The 16,399-nt window shown below is 40.3% G+C and overlaps 1 protein-coding gene across 7 annotated transcripts in view; it reads right to left on the reverse strand.

Moving 5' to 3' along the window:
• The window catches only part of CDKAL1 (CDKAL1 threonylcarbamoyladenosine tRNA methylthiotransferase), a 705,830-nt gene that overhangs the window by 473,670 nt on the left and 215,761 nt on the right, over positions 1-16,399 (reverse strand). For all 7 annotated transcript variants that reach the window (XM_086706145.1, XM_086706146.1, XM_025916964.2 and 4 more), the window contains one exon: positions 9,580-9,700. In XM_086706145.1, the coding sequence (XP_086562271.1) occupies positions 9,580-9,700 (121 nt within the window). The remainder of the gene's footprint in view (positions 1-9,579; positions 9,701-16,399) is intronic.

Here is a 16,399-nt window from a genome sequence, read left to right on the forward strand (position 1 = left end):
GTGTTTCTCAAACTACAGTGACAGACGAGGATTTTGATTGCCAACCTCTTATAAACCGCTAGTTTTATGAAATACAATGAAAATGAATTCCAAGACATTGCAGCAATGTTAAACAGCTTTAAAAGTTTCTAAAATGATTGCTCTCAATTTCTACACTTGTCGCAGACCAGCTATCAGTAGTTGGTGACCCAGCACTGGTCCATGAATCACACTTTGTAGCCCTGGCTTCGAACATTAAGGAGACTGTTCTGGCCTGGCCCCTACTCAGCCGGCGCTCGGACACTGGTAGCGGATTCTGGTGGATGGAAGCTGGCCATGCTGTCTCATCGGGCTCCAGCGAACCTTTCACGCAAGGTGTAATTTAATCACCCAAAAGGAGCGAGAGATGGGACTTCACAAAGCTTACAAGAACAGCTGGACTGTGCCAGCTTGCTTAATAAGTTCTTATTACAGGTTTTGGACTGGGACTTGCTTTCATTATAATCTGACAGCTGAGTTATAAGGAACAACTAATCCCTATTGGTAGCGACTGCTGTCGATCAAAAAACCCCTAAGAGTTAGTTGTACAGAACAAAATTGGCTTAGGCTGATTCGCAGCATCAGTGCGGATATATAAAAAGCCAATACTGACCCACAATTTTTATGTTAGAGAATGACTATATATAGTCTGCCAAATCCTTTCTGGAAAGTGTTTTATCTTGGGATTCTGCCTCTTGGAAGAGAGAGGTGTTAGGACCTTCTAACAGCTGTCTCTGAGGAGGGCACCGAAGCTGAAGGAGCTTTCTCAAGACAGCACCATCAGAAGGCGGCCATGATTTATATAATCAGGACATTTGAACAACAGTCTAGCATAAACTACAAAAATAACAGCTTATTCTTCACATGATGCTGAGGTATAAGAACTCAACAAATCGTTAAAATATGCAGTCATTTCGAAGAGATGATAAGATTTCCCAAATTTTATTCTCCCACAATATTAAAAAGATTCACCCTAGTATGAGTGTGAAACCACAGATATTCAAACTGCTAACAGGATCTCCTTGGAACCTTAATTAAAAACTTTTTAGAGCACTTCTAATTAAATACCTCTAAAAATGTTTTTTTGTTTTTTTGGTTTTTTTTTACGCAATGTAATTTTCTGAAAGCTGTAACTTAAGGGCAACATAAAAAGATAATACTTGCTGCTTCTGTTTTCCACCAAGACTCATGATGGCAGTAGTCTTATTTGATGTCCAAGGCCATGGAAACTTTTTAACTGTGTTGCTGCCACAGCATCTCACAGAAAGGCAGTAAGAAAATGTCTGAGTAACCCACAGCTCAAATTTAGAGGTCTAAGGAGTCCCTGCTGTGTTCCCTTAGCCCCTAGAAAGACAGTCATGCTGAGATCTAAAAGCATTCCCCAGAATATAGAATAGAAAGAGATCCAAATCTTCCCCAGAGAGGAGCTGCAATTAATACCGTGTTTAGAGCTGCATGTTTTGGATTAGTCCATTCAATGTTAGTTACCTGTTGACTTGGGAAATGTTTACCTTTGTATGTATCATAGCACCTAACACAATACCTGGTAATGTGGTAAGCTCAGCATAGTTCTATTTTCAGACGTACTATGATTATGTCTAGTTAATACTATTTCATGTTTTAATCATTAGAACCAGAAAAAGAACTGTTACTGTGATTATATTTCTCTAAAAATAATTTCACTTATATACAATAAATTATCATTGTTTCATTCATTCATTCATTCATTCATTCATTCATTCATTCATTCATTCAAACATTGAGCACACCTATGAATCCAGCACTGGAATAGACATGATAAAATCTGGACATTAGAGAAAGAAAGTGAAAACATACAAGTTAGCTTTTTACACAAAGATATGATGTTATAGGTGGGAAAAAGTAACAGATACTTTAAAAAATGATAATAAATTCAAGTACATAATCTCAAAGAAAATTAGATCCCCCCCTTAAAGGTTCGCATATACCATCATTTTATGTCTGACAGATGGCAAGTAATAAGAAAAATGAGATAAATCTTAAAAGAGAAAGTATCAGTAAAATATTACAGGGTCAGACAGTATTTTCTCAGATGTGTTTAGCCCAGGGGAGGATTATCCCTTCAAACTAGGGATAATCTGATAGTAGTACCTAAACGATGATACAACTTCTATCACAACTGCTACCCAGCGTCCAACTCTTGGCTTTGGAAGAACACGGTTGCCAAGAAATTGTCAAAACTGATGACTTTAAAGTAGGTGACAGGGGAGGCAAAAATGAGGCACAGATTTTCTTTATGGCCCAATTCCCAATTTTTACCTTTCGTCTTTACACTACCTAGGTTCCATCTCCATGCTCAGTACTAGGGAAAAAATAAGGCAATCACACAAATGAGGTCCTCTAACAAAAACGGAGCCTTCCAACCTCAGCTCACTTCTTCGTTTATACACACGTAGACTCCGTATGATAGGGACTACAGCGCGGGAGTGATCCTTTTGTTAAATCTACATAAATATCCTCATATGCCCACATAGAACTACATGAATCTCCATATATTGTTATTTCAGAACTATGACTCCATTCCACCATTTAATGAGAAAAATCAAACACTCTGGCATGAATCTTCAAATTTTTATCTTTACCTAAGATACTGGCTTATTTCTGGCTGGAGATTTCATTAGAATCTATCATGAGATGTAACTTGTGGTTTGTAGAAAATACACAGTGTAGGCGAACAACTGACACCAACACCAAGGAGAGGAAGGGAGGGACGAAGGGCACTGACAAGTCCTGGGGACGGGGCTGGAATTGCAATCGAGAACTGGCTGTATCCCAAGTCAGGGCCATCACAGGATTGTGGTGCAGTAACTAAAACTTACTGGGACAGAACACTGACACACTGCTGTCTAGTTCACTTGCTAGCATGAAAGAACTGAAACACTGTCCGTACGTGAAACTGGCCAAGATCTGGGACGTCTGGGTGGCTCAGTGGGTTAAGCGTCAGACTCTGGATTTCTTCTCAGGTCATGATTGCCATGGTTTCTGAGTTCAAGGCCCACATAGGCACTGAGCTGACAGTGTGGAGCCTGCCTGAGATTCTGTCTTCCTTGCTCTCTGTGCTCCTCCCCCACTCGTTCTCTGTCTCTCCCTCAAAAATGAATGAATAAACAAATACATAAACCAGTCAAGACCTTTAAGAAAAAGAACTAAGTTCTACACTCTGACTTACATCCTTCACTGCTATATCCAGGGAGGCACAGAAGTGTCCTACCCCCTTGCCAAGGCTTACCTTCCCATCCGTACACACGATCCTGCTGAACCAGCTTCTCCCGCCAATTTATTTCTCCTCCTTACCCCTCTGCCTCTAAACAGGCTCAGACAGAAGAATCTTTCTATTCTCCTTCATAGTTAAACTCCTCAAAAGAGTAATCTTCCTGGATCAAAACTAATTCTGAATCTGGTTTCTAATTTTCCTACTCCGCTGAAACAGCTCCCTGTCCCAACATTTTTTCTCTGGAAGGAGCCTGAAGCAATTGATAGTACGACACACCATGTTCATAAACCTTCGTCTCTGCCTACTTCTAGTTCATAGAGGACTCCTCCCATTTCCCGTACACACGCAGCGACCACTCACCTTCAGTGACCTCACTCACTCACGCCTCTCCAACTAACGCGTCTTTTGGGGCTTTGCATTGCCATCTCCAACCATGGTTGGCAAAGCCCAAATTGACATCTACAAACAACTCCAGTGGAGTATGCCAAAGCCCATCTTCCTCTTCTTTTTTTTTTTTTTTTTTTTGTTTATTTGAGAGAGAGAGAGAGAAAGAGAGAGAGCAAGGGAGGGGCAGAGAGAGAGGGAGAGAGAAACCCAAGCAGGTTCTGCACTGTCAGAGCGGAACCCAATGTGGGGCTTGAACTCACGAACTGTGAGATCGTGACCTGAGCCGAAATCAAGAGTCGGACACTTAACTGACTAGGCCAGCCAGGAGCCCCAACCAAAGCCCATCTTTTTAACCATGACACGTTTCTGCTATCCATGCTTTTCCTCAAACTACCACTCAGGCCCTCACTCCTTGCTGGCCGGGCTGCTGTAACGGCCTCAGAAGAAGTCTCCCTGGACCCGTCTTCCAACACCAACTCACATTATCAGCTGGTACCAGAATCATCTTCCTGATGCCCAGCTATGATTACTTCTCACCGCTGCTCTAGACTTCAGTGACTCTCCTTTACCAACTGAATTAAGTGTAATTTCTCACCCTGGGGCAACTCGATTTTTCACAGATGATGATTTAATCCCACGTTTCCTTACATACACTGGAAACACCAGACTGCCTGGAGAAAACTGTCTTCTTCACCAACAACTTACATGGTCCACTCAGATGGCTTTGTTCATTCTTTTCTCTCCTTACAATTTTCTCATCATATCTATCCTAGTCCCTGGAACTTTGCATGCCAAATGGGAATTAAGGTTGCAGCTGATGTTAAGGTTGCTAATCAGGCGACATTAAATTAGAGAGTGTAGCCTGGATTATCCAGGTGGTTACTGTGTAATCATTTAAAAGTGGGACCGAGAGTCAGGGTGGGAGGAAATGAGACGAGGGAAAAATGACAGAAAGAAATGCAATGTTGCAGGCTCTGAAGAGGGAAGAAGGGGACCATAGGCAAATAAAATGGGTGGTTTTTAGATGCCGAAAAAAGGAAGTAAATGGATTCTCTCCAGTAGCCTACAGAACACAGTCCAACCAACACCTTGATTTTAGCATAAAAAAGATCTGTGTTAGACTTCTGACTTCCAGAACTATAAAATAATACATGTGTGTAGTTTTAAGCCAGCCAGTTCATGGTAATTTGAAACTGAATACACCTCCATATGTAATTTCACACTCTACCTGTCTTTCAGGGCCCATTTCAAAAGTCTCTATAATGCAAAGATTGTTCTGCTCCCAAACGATCCCTCTCTGCCAACTACACTGGATAGGATTCCTTGCTTCTCTTAACCCACAAAAGTATCTGATGGATTTAATAGGTAAGTCTTGGTCTTAACCACCAGCTACATGACAACTGAAGTTCCTTAACTTCTCTGCACTTTAGTTTGTTCATCTATTAAAAAAAAAAAAAATCTCATAAGGCTGTTTTGAGGATTAAATATAGGAAAGAATATACATTTCATAGCACTGTGCTTGGCATACATGAAGCACTCAATATGCATTAGCAATCATCGTTAACTTCCTTCTCACCTGTTTTTCGGAATCACATCCACATAGCTATCTCATCACCATATTTGACAGACATGTGCCATTCACGTTTCCCCTGTGGGGAGTCTCTACCACCCAAGAGACCGTCTGGAAATAAGAGCTTTTAAGACAGGTGGCAGTGAAGCTGAAACAGCTCAGCTCAGAAAACTAGAAGAGCACCGGAAACCGCACAATGAATCATGTGGACCAACATTTATATACTCAACATAACAAATATAACGATAAAGGAGTAAGCAAACACTGGAGAGAGGATTTAGGAGAGAAGATAAAACATTACTGAAGAAATAAAAGGCATTCTCGGGGCGCCTGGGTGGCTTAGCCAGTTGAGCATCCGACTCTTGATTTCAGCTCAGGTCATGATCTCGCAGTTGGTGAGTTCGAGCCTCACATCGGACTCTGTGCTGATGGCATGGAGCCTACTTGGGATTCTCTCTCTCTCTCTGCCCCCGGCCCCATTCACACTGTCTCACTCTCTCTCTCAAAATAAATAAACTTTAAAAAATTTTAAAAAAAAAAAGAAATAAATAAAAGGCATTCTCAAATAAATAATCTTCTCTCAGATCACCCAGAATCTGGCAAGACCTGAAAATGTTAACTTCTTCATTGGTTAAGCAATTAATGTACTCCCTTATACTTCTACAGAAATGTAAGAAATCAGAACAATTCTGTAGACTCTAATTAGTAACCTCAACAATTTACTAACATACAATAAAATGTGTTGCAAACGTGAGCTTTTTCCCCAAATGAAAAACTGATATAAAATTTAATATGTCCTTATTTAATTTGAAAGCAATAAAAAACTCTGTCAAGATTTTGATGAGAAGCATCATTTTCTCTTGTAAGAAATAATTATGGGAAGAATGCTTTTAAAACATTTAAATGTAAGCTAAAAAAAAAAAATCAAAACAAAACAAAAAGCAATGAGCTCCACCAGAGGTCAGAAATAAAATCCAAGCTAAGATGTTAAGAGTGATACTGTGCCAAATGCTCGCGGGATGCTCTCACCGGAGAGCAGATGATAAGGCCACACCTGATTCGGGAAAGTGACTAGTAGTCAAGGAAGGTTAGAAATCCTTCTCTCAACTGGAGACAGATTGACTGACTTCTCCTAACATGCGGGGCGTATGTGCTAATTTACTTACTAAGGGTGAGTTCTATACTGCAATCGGGGACAGGAAGTGACACAGTGACAGCCAATATCCAGGGAGCTGGATTAAAAAGTTTACAAGGTAGCCTCATTTTAAGAAATAATAAATCCAAGAAAAGGGAAACTCCAAATACGTGAAAAATTTTAACATAATGCCACTTAAAATGGCTACCTAGGGGCACCCGGGGGGCTTAGTCAGTTAAGCATCCGACTTCGGCTCAGGTCATGATCTCACAGTTCGTGGCTCCAAGTCCCATGTCGGGCTCTATGCTGACAATTCAGAGCCTGGAGCCTGTTTCAGATTCCGTGCCTCCCTCTCTCACACGCTCACTCTCTCTCAAAAATCATTAAAAACATTAAAAATAATAATAAAATAAAATAAAATAAAATAAAATAAAATAAAATAAAATAAAATAAAATAAAATAAAATAAAGCAAACTTCTTAAAATTTCTTACAGCAGTGAAAACTAGTGATGGCCTTAAAACATGTATTCACAAATATTTATTGAGTACTCACTTTGTACTAGACACCGAACTCAGAGATAATAATATAACGATAACTGAAATGCTTTCAGAGCCCAGGAAGCTTACAATTTACTGGGAAATATAAACTATCCAGTGTGAAGGTACCATAACCATGAGACAAGGGAACGTGGTAAACGCACCATGGAAGGAGGGATGTATTCAGCTCAGTCACGGAAAGAGGAAGAAGAAGCCACCCCTGCCCCCCAAAAAAGCACGTAACTGCTTAGGGAAGGACTGCCAACCAGATGAGCGGGGGAAAGATAAGACGTGCCAGGCACACCTGCTGGCATGCACAGGGGCCTGCAGCCGAGACAGAGGAGAACCCTGAGTTTGCGTGTCGAGTAGTCCAGTGTCACTGAACACGGGAGGGTGAAGCAGGGAGTGACAAAATGAAAAAGTACAGAGAAACCAGAAAAACAAAGCATCTTCAAAAACAAACAGCTAGAAGCAACACTCAGTAGGTCATCTAGAGCTGCAAAGTCACCCCGAAGAGACCAAATGGATCTAAATATGAGAGCATTTCAAAGACCCTAAACCATCAACACACTTAAAGAAATTTGTCTTGGCAAAGAGGTGTTGATCAATTCTCTACCGAAAAAAGAGAAAGATTCTCAGGAACACTTGACTTTGCCCTTCTAAAAGGCATTGTTCGGGAGAAAGCATGCTTAGCAAACTCCAAGTATTACTGTCCAACTGGCAAGGCCATCTGTACTGTGAAGAGAATTTAGCATAAACCCATTAAACTTTCAAATTATAAAAATCAATGATTCATTCATTCAGCAAGTAAATATTTATTAAATCCCTGCTGTGTACAGTTTTCTGTATACTAAGGCTACAGTGGTAGATAAGAGTCGAAATTCCCCACTATCTTGGAGCTCATTACACACCGATGAGGGGAGACAATTAAAATATAAACGAACTCCTATATGTTTCAATAGTGAGAAGTGTTACAGAAGAAAATAAGGCAAATATGGAGGACAGGGAATGTAAGGATATGGGAGTTTTATGCAGGAAATCGGGAATAAAAAGAAAAACCTGCAATATCTGAAGGAAGGAGAATAATTGAGACAGAGGGAGTAGCAAACAGCCTTATGTTTATAATTTGGCTCAGGCTCAAAAGAGAGAATAGATTAGATACTCTAGTCAATGCGATAACTACATTTCTCACTGTTCCACTCTGATTTAATCACTCTATGAGCTCGATGAGTGCAGGTTTCTGAATCTTCCACCCCAAAGGCCAGATGCTGGTCCAGGACAAATTCACCAAGTCAAATGAAACTGACCCCATGGGGCCTTTTAGGAGAAACCAAATGACTTCTTCAACCTTCCCTGATCTTTGGCAGCGGCGGGAAGGGTTAACCAGAAGGTGGTAAAACTAGAGGAAAGATGACCAACAACATTAGCTGTAACTGTGCGGGAGGAAGAGAAGGCAACTGCTAAGAGAGACGTAGAAAATGATGGAGAAGCAAGAGACAAGTTCGCCTGCTCGCCACAGGAAACAGCATGAAGGAAGCAAAGGACAAGGAAACCCATTCTAGAAAGGAAGGAAGAAAGCCGAAATCAAAGAGAAGCAGGACAGCTTGCCTTTGTGGGAGGAAGTTTTATGAATGGAGGAGGGAATCGGCCTCATCAGACTTTCAGACTACACTAACATTGACTGCAAGTTCAGTAAATGCAAATAAAACCAAGTACGAATGGGCTCACCAAGAGTTACAGTAAGGGAGAAGAACTTCAGACAAAGATGTGGAAATTAAGAGTGCTTAATATTCAGTTACCATGCTCATTTTCAGTTTAAAGCTCAAAAGGGCAACATTTTCAAACATGTATTTCAGGGAATTAATAATCAAACCATGATTAGTATCTTGGGTATTATTTACTTATAACCCTATTGAAAAAAAAACAAAGATGATTGGGTATGTTAACCATTCCAACAACAAAACACTCTTTTAAAAAACAATTTTTTTAATGTTTATATATTTTTTGAGAGAGAGAGACAGAGAGAGAGAGAGAGAGAGAGAGAGAGCAAGCACGAGCGGGAAGGAGCAGAAAGAGAAGAAAACACAGAATCCAAAGCAGGCTCCTGGCTCTGAGTTGTCAGCACAGATTCTCCCCTTCAGATTCTCCAATTACTGTTTTTCCAGGTTTACTTTGTCCTTTGCCGATTACATACATAATGTTTTTTGTGACTTTTTATAACTTTAACATCCTGTAAGATTCACCCATTGCAAGCATATAACTCGATGAGCTGTGCTGACAGCACAGAGCCTGAGGCGGGGCTGGAACCCATGAACCGCGTGATCATGACCTGAGCCAAGTTGGACGCTTAACTGAGCCACACGGCACCCCCAAAACACTCTTTTAAAAAATATTTTAACCCGGGTGCATGGCTAGAAAACAAAATCCATGTCTATTACCAAAAAGAAGTCAGAATAATATTAATCAAAACCTAAACTCTTCCTGAAATATAAGTGTAATTTATACCCTGGGAACATCTTTTAGCGGGAACTATATTCACGTGGTTTAGAGATTTTTGATTTTTCTTTCCCATGAAAACGTTCAGTTGCTTTACTCTGTCACATGTCCGGTAGGAAAAAAACCTGAATTTGTGGATGGAGTATACTAAATATTTTATGAGCAAGTTTGAGAGACACTTACCCAGTATTGATGGAAATGATTTCTATCAGTGGATTCTTCCTGATCTTTGGCAAATCCAATGGCGCTCCACCCAACCGCTTTCCGTTATTCTTTTTCTGACCCAGTAGTCTCACAGAATGACCTTCAAACAAAGCATATAAACACACATTAGCATGGGTCACAGAACTTCACTTTCATTTACTGCTCTCAATAAATGTATTAATTTACCTTCTTCCTCTACGAAACAAACACCAAAAAAAAACAACAGAAGATATGATCATTGTCCTAAGAAATAATGCCAAAGAGAAAAACAGCTGTGTGCATACCCTGCCATCAAAAGTGCTTTGCCTACAATATCTGCACCTTTTTCTACTGCACAGATGACAGAACCAAAAATACCCTCAGGATGGCATTCCGCAAGGTAGGCACCCCCTCAAGCGTCAACCACACGCGTGGATGAAGCAGGGAGGGCTCACGGAGCACTGTGCCTGCCAGCCAACTGTACCGCTGGGGGATTAAAAAAAATGCAAAAGCAGATTATCTGCTGAGAGCAAACAGCAAATCCAAGAAATAAAGAATTAAAAAGCTGAGATAAAATGACACTTTAGGGTTTTTTTTTTAAAAACAAACACAAGGTTTTAAACTGGTTTTTTTAATATAACAAAAGACAATCAGACTATTTCTAAGAGTCATAAAAATTTTTAGAACTTGGAAAGCCTGAATTGCAGTTGAGAAAATATGGAACAGTACAAAGAATTCCCATCCCCTTCAGATTCTCCAATTACTGTTCTCCATGTTTACTTTGTCCTTTGCCTATTACACAGAGTATTTTCTGTAACTTTTTATAACTTTAACATCCTATAAGATTCACCCATGACGAGTCTACAACTCAATGACTTTTAAAGAAACACACACAACTGCACCGTCTTCACAAAACCCTGTTTTAGAACATTTCCATCACCCCCCAAATTGTCCCAAGCTTAGTTGTACTCCACCCTTGCTCCCATTCCAAAATATATCACATTTTGTTAATCTGTTGACCAGCTGGTAGATGTCTGAACTGTTTCCAATTAATACCTATTAGAATAATGCTTCTAGGAACATTCACGTCCAAGTCTTTATGTGGACATATGTTTTTACTGCTCTTGGATAGATTCCTAGGAATGGAATTGCTGGGTCATGTGGTCAATTTATACCTACCTTTGTATGAAACAACGGTTTTCCAAAGTGGGGTACCATTTTATATCCTACCAGCAACGTATGAGTGTTTGCGTTTCCCCACATTGTCACCAAGACCTCACACTGTAACTTTTGTGACAATAGCCATCCTAGGGGGAAGTAATTTATTATTGTGGTTCAAATGAATTATGTATTTCCATAATGACTAATGACATTGAGCACCTTTTCATGTGTTTATTAGCCAAATGTATGTCTTGCTTGGTAAATGTAATAATTTTTATGTGTCAGCTTGACTGGGCCACAGAATGCCATTTAGCCAAACATTATTTGGGGTTTCCACAATGGTCTTTCTGGGAAAGATTGACACTTGAATCAGTAGACTGAGTAAAGCAGATTAACACTGGTAGGCCTTATCCAACCAATCAAAGGCCTGAATAGAACAAGAAAGCTAAGAGGGAAGAGTTCCTGACTGACTGTTGAGCTGGGTCCTTGTTCTTTCCCAGCCTTGGGATTCTGGCTAAAACACAGGCTCTTCTTGGGTCTTGTTTCTGCCCAAGTGCAGACTGACACTGACACCACCAGCTCTGAGTCTCAGACCTCTGGACTTGGACTGGAACCAAACAAATGCTCTTGGGTCTTTATCTCGCCAACTACATATCTTTGGAATTCTCAATCTCCATCATGTCTCCATAATGGTATGAGCCAATTCTTTTTAATACATTTCTTCTGAACACATACGTGCACATGTGCACACGTGTGCGTGCGCGCGCGCGCACACACACACACACACACACACACACACACACACACTACTACTGGCTGTTTCTTTGGAGAACGTTTGCTGATATAAATGTCTACTCTAGAAGTCTGCCGATATTTTAATTGGAGTAACTACCTTATTATTGTGTTATAAGATTTCTTTATCTGCTTACAAACCCTCTTCAGACGTGATTTTTAAATATTTTACTCAGTCTGCAGCTTATAGCTTCACTTTTGTGATATTATGTTTTAAAAAGTAAATGTTTTTCAAGACTCCTGAGTGGCTCAGTCAGTTAAGCATCCAACTTCGGCTCAGGTCATGATCTCACGGTTCGTGGGTTTGAGCCCCAGATCAGGCTCTGTGCTGACAGCTCAGAGCCTGGAGCCTGATTCCGATTCTGTGTTTCCCTCTTTCTTCCCCTCCCCTGCTCACATTCTGTCTCTGTCTCTCTCAAAAATAAATAAACATTAAAAAAAAAAAAAAGTAAATGTTCTTCAATTTAACGAAGTGCACTTTATCAATTTTTTTCTTTTATAGCTCATATTCTTACCATCGTATGGAAGAACTCTTTGCCTAGCCCTAGCACATAGAGTTCTCTTATATTTTCCTCTCAAAGTCGTACTATTCTAGCTCTTATCTTTAAGTCTAGGATCCACTGTTTTACTTTTTGTGTGTAGTAAGGGTCTCCGTTCATTTTTTCATATGGATTCAATTGTCCAAGTGCCATTTCTTGTCCATCTTCCTTCTCTGTCCTATTGCTGTCACACATATTAACACACAGCTGCATAAATCCCAAAACAGTGCTGTAATTAGTTTCATACAACTATACAGTTTTAAAAAGAGAAAAAATATAGACTCACAAAGGGCTTTCTATTTACCCACCATATTTAACCATTTCCAGCACTCGTTTCCTCCTAAGAATTCAACATAGCATTTGATACTACTTCCTTTCTGCCTGAAGAACTTTCTTTATTATTTCTTGTAAAGGAAACCCACTAGCAACGGTTTCTTTGCTTACTTGGGCAAGTCTTTATTTTGCTTAATTTGTGAAAGATACCTTTGCTGGATACAGAATTATCAGTTGACAGCTTTTTCGTTGAGCAGTGAATACAGCTAATCCTTGAACAATGCAGACTTGAGCAGAATCAAGCCCCACACAGTTGAAAATCCATGTATAACTTTTGGCTCCCTCCCAAAACTTAACTATTAATACCTTACACTGTTCACTGGAATCTTTGCTGATAACATACACAGTTGATCAACAAGCGTTTTACATGCTATAGGTATTACGTACTTCTTACAATAAAGCAAGCTTCAGAAAATGTTAAGAAAAGCATGAGGAAGATACATTTACAGTACTGTATTGTAAAAACTCCATGTCAAAGTGGACCACACAGTTCAAAACCATGTCATTCAGGGGTCAACTGCATAGCACTCCACACCTTTGACCTCTGTTGCTTCTGAGAAGTCAGTTGTCAATCTTAATGTTGTTCTTCTGTATATAATGTCTCACTTCTGCCTTACACTTTCAAGATTTTTCTCTCTTTTGCAACAGTTTGACTATGATGTATGTAAGTGTGGATCACTGTGATTTTCCTACATGCGGTTCATGTATCTTTTTGGCTCTATGAAGTAATTTTTTTATCAAGTTTGGGAAGTTTTCATGTAATACTTTAAAAAAAAAAATTGGGAGCATTTTTTCTGTACCTTCTTCTGTGGCTCCATGACATACTTGTTGGTGTGCCAGATGTTGTCTCACAGGTCTTTGAGTTCCTGGTGATTTTTCTCGTTATTCAGAGTGGATCATTTCTATTGATCTATCCTCAAATTTACTAATTGTTCTTCTTTTGCCATCTCTAACCTGCAAATGAGCCTCTTGAATGAACATTTCATTTCAGTTATTGTACTTTTTAACTACAGATTTCTCATTGGTTCTTTTTTATCATTTCTGTTTGTGATTCTACATTCAAGTCAATGTCATCATCCTTTCCTTAAAGGTTTTTTGGTTTTTTTTTTTACATTTTTATTTATTTTTGAGAGCAACAGAGACAGTGTGAATGGGGGTGGAGCAGAAAGAGAAAGGGGGAGACACAGAATCCAAAATAGGCTCCAGGCTCCGAGCTGTCAGCACAGAGCCCAACATGGGGCTCAAACCCATAAACCGTGAGATCGTGACCTGAGCCGAAGTCGGATGCCCAGCAACTGAGTCACCCAGACACTCCTCCTTGAAGGCTTTTAACACGGTTTCGTTTAGTAGTTGGCAGTCTTTGTCAAATCCAACATTTTTGGTCAAAGATAATGTGTACTTTTTTTTCCCCCTGAATATAGTTATACTTAGTTTCTTTGCGTGAATCATAATACTTTGTCGAATACAGAACATTTTAGATTATATACTGACATTCTCCATTCGGGTTCCCCCCACCAGGGATTGTTTTTTTTGTTTGTTTGTTTTTGTTGTTTTAGCTTACTTGGACTAAATCTATTAAGTCTATCTCTTCTACAAGGAAGGGCTACTGATGTCACTTCTTAGCTCTCCACCACCCCCCACCACCAAGCCTGACTTCCTCCGGGTCAACCCTGTATCTGCATACCTTTTTATTAAGGAAAGACTGGTTACACATTCGTTCAAACCCTATAAACCATTAAGATTTCTATCTGCTGATGGAACTGCGTATGAGCCAGTGAGGTTATTCAGAGTCAGGGACATTTCCAAGTGCGCTTCCCCCGGCCTTTTCTTCCTCCTGTGCTTTCTGAGGTTCTCTGCCACCTTCTCAGGACACGCATGCAGGCTCCAGCAGGCAGATGCGTGTGGGTGGTGGGGCCCACCCCTGTCTCTGCTGTGCCAAGTGCACAACCTCAGGTCAACTAACCGTCTATGGGGACTTAGCAAGCCTCCAATCACTTCCACAAGTCCCCAGTAAATCCCTGGGCTAGTCCACCTGTCCACACAGAACAGTCCCACAGTTTCGGGCAGGTATAGTCACACGCGCTCCCTTGTCGCTTGCCGTCAAAATCTCCACTTTAACTGACAGTTCTTCAAATCCACTGAGCTGTCCTGGAAGCAGCAGCAAAGCCCCTGGTTTTCAGAGCCCGTTGTGCCTTGAACAACCTTGCTGGAAGAGCTGAGGAAGGAAAATGGGAGTAGCCCCAGGCACAAGTGCCATGGACTCACACTGTTCTTACCCAAAGTTCAGTTGTTTTCGTGAAGAAACACTTCCCAGTTTGCTGAAAACTTTTAGTCAATTTCCAGAGTGCTGGGATTGTTTTTTTGACTGTCCAGCTTCACTGTTGCTTGTGAGATCTGTTGACCTCCCCGTGCAATCATGCCATAAGCAAATCAAAGCCAACTTTTTCAAAGCAATCATTTAAAATAACTTCAAATACATAATTAGTACAGGCATAAGATTCGAAGGCAATTACATACATGTTCTATCACCCTTCGTTTCAGAAAAATACATTGCTTCAACGTCTCTTATACAGACAGCTTTTCATGACCAGAAGTAATAAAACCATCAGTCACAGCCTTTTTGCACTAATCACTTTAATAAGAAACATTAAGTCCTTCATTCATTCTGAAAATTCTTGCTGTGCTGTAAAAACACAGCTAGAGTCAAGCAAGCATTTGGCATGCCAGATTTCAGACTTTCAGGATAAGTTCAACTCTTCAATCAAAAGTCCAGTTAATGAAGAGGTGTGCAAGAGTGGAGTGCTAACATAATAGTTCGCTGAGAGATGCCACAAGTTCAGTAACGACTAGGCAAGGGCATGCTATCTTCATACTAGCATGAGACAAATTCCATTACATCCTGCTGAGATTTCAGTAATACGCAGCCTGCGCTAATAACATTTGATAAATTATTCATCTTCACTATCTACATGCAAATAAAGGAACATATCTCTGCCTGATTATATAATGAGTTATTTTCCAATCCAATGATTCATTAAAGAGCGAGAGAACTAACAATAGCCTGGTTTTTTTTTTAATTGAAAAATATAGTACACTGAAGACAAAGCAGGAAATAATATAAAAGTCCCTCATTATACCCAGCCAAAGATGAAAAAAAGAAAATTTAACCACAGAACAATTTTTTTTTTTTAATTTTTTTTTCAACGTTTATTTATTTTTGGGACAGAGAGAGACAGAGCATGAACGGGGGAGGGGCAGAGAGAGAGGGAGACACAGAATCGGAAACAGGCTCCAGGCTCTGAACCATCAGCCCAGAGCCTGACGCGGGGCTTGAACTCCCGGACCGCGAGATCATGACCTGGCTGAAGTCGGACGCTTAACCGACTGCGCCACCCAGGCGCCCCCAGAACAATTTTTTTTTAATGGACTGGAGGAATAAAACTGTTACTTGTTATAAACCAGCTCTTTTAAGAATCCTTTTGCAAACAGAGCTGCTGTTTCAGATTATTTCCTTGAATCCACAGACCACAGAATAAAAACATACACTGCAAATCATTACCTGTTCTATGTGTGGTTATCAATACTATAACCATCTAAAATAAACTGAAATTTGACGGGCTAAAGAATAAACTGGAGGGGATGTCTTTGGGAAGAAAAGAAGAAGAGACAAGGGGTCTGGAACAGGGAAACAGGCTCAGGGAATAAAGATATGAAAGGTCAAAAAGGAAAATTTGGGAAAATTTGTGTTGGAAATGAACACACCACACTTATGAAGGGACCATGGAGCAAGGAGCCCAATTACACACTCAACACACACTGCTCCTTTGTGTGATCCCTTCTGGCCACTGATGCCTCACACCACGATGGGAAAAGAAGAGCCATTCAAGGAATACTGGTTTATTTTGTGACTACTGTGAATTTCAGCACCCTCTGTGGCTAGACAGGAGAGAAAGGGGTAGGAGGAAATCAGGACAACAGAGTCTGAAAGAAAAATG

Source organism: Puma concolor, chromosome B2, assembly GCF_028749965.1.
Source record: "Puma concolor isolate L17-30 chromosome B2, mPumCon1.1.hap2, whole genome shotgun sequence".
Lineage (NCBI taxonomy): Eukaryota > Metazoa > Chordata > Mammalia > Carnivora > Felidae > Puma > Puma concolor.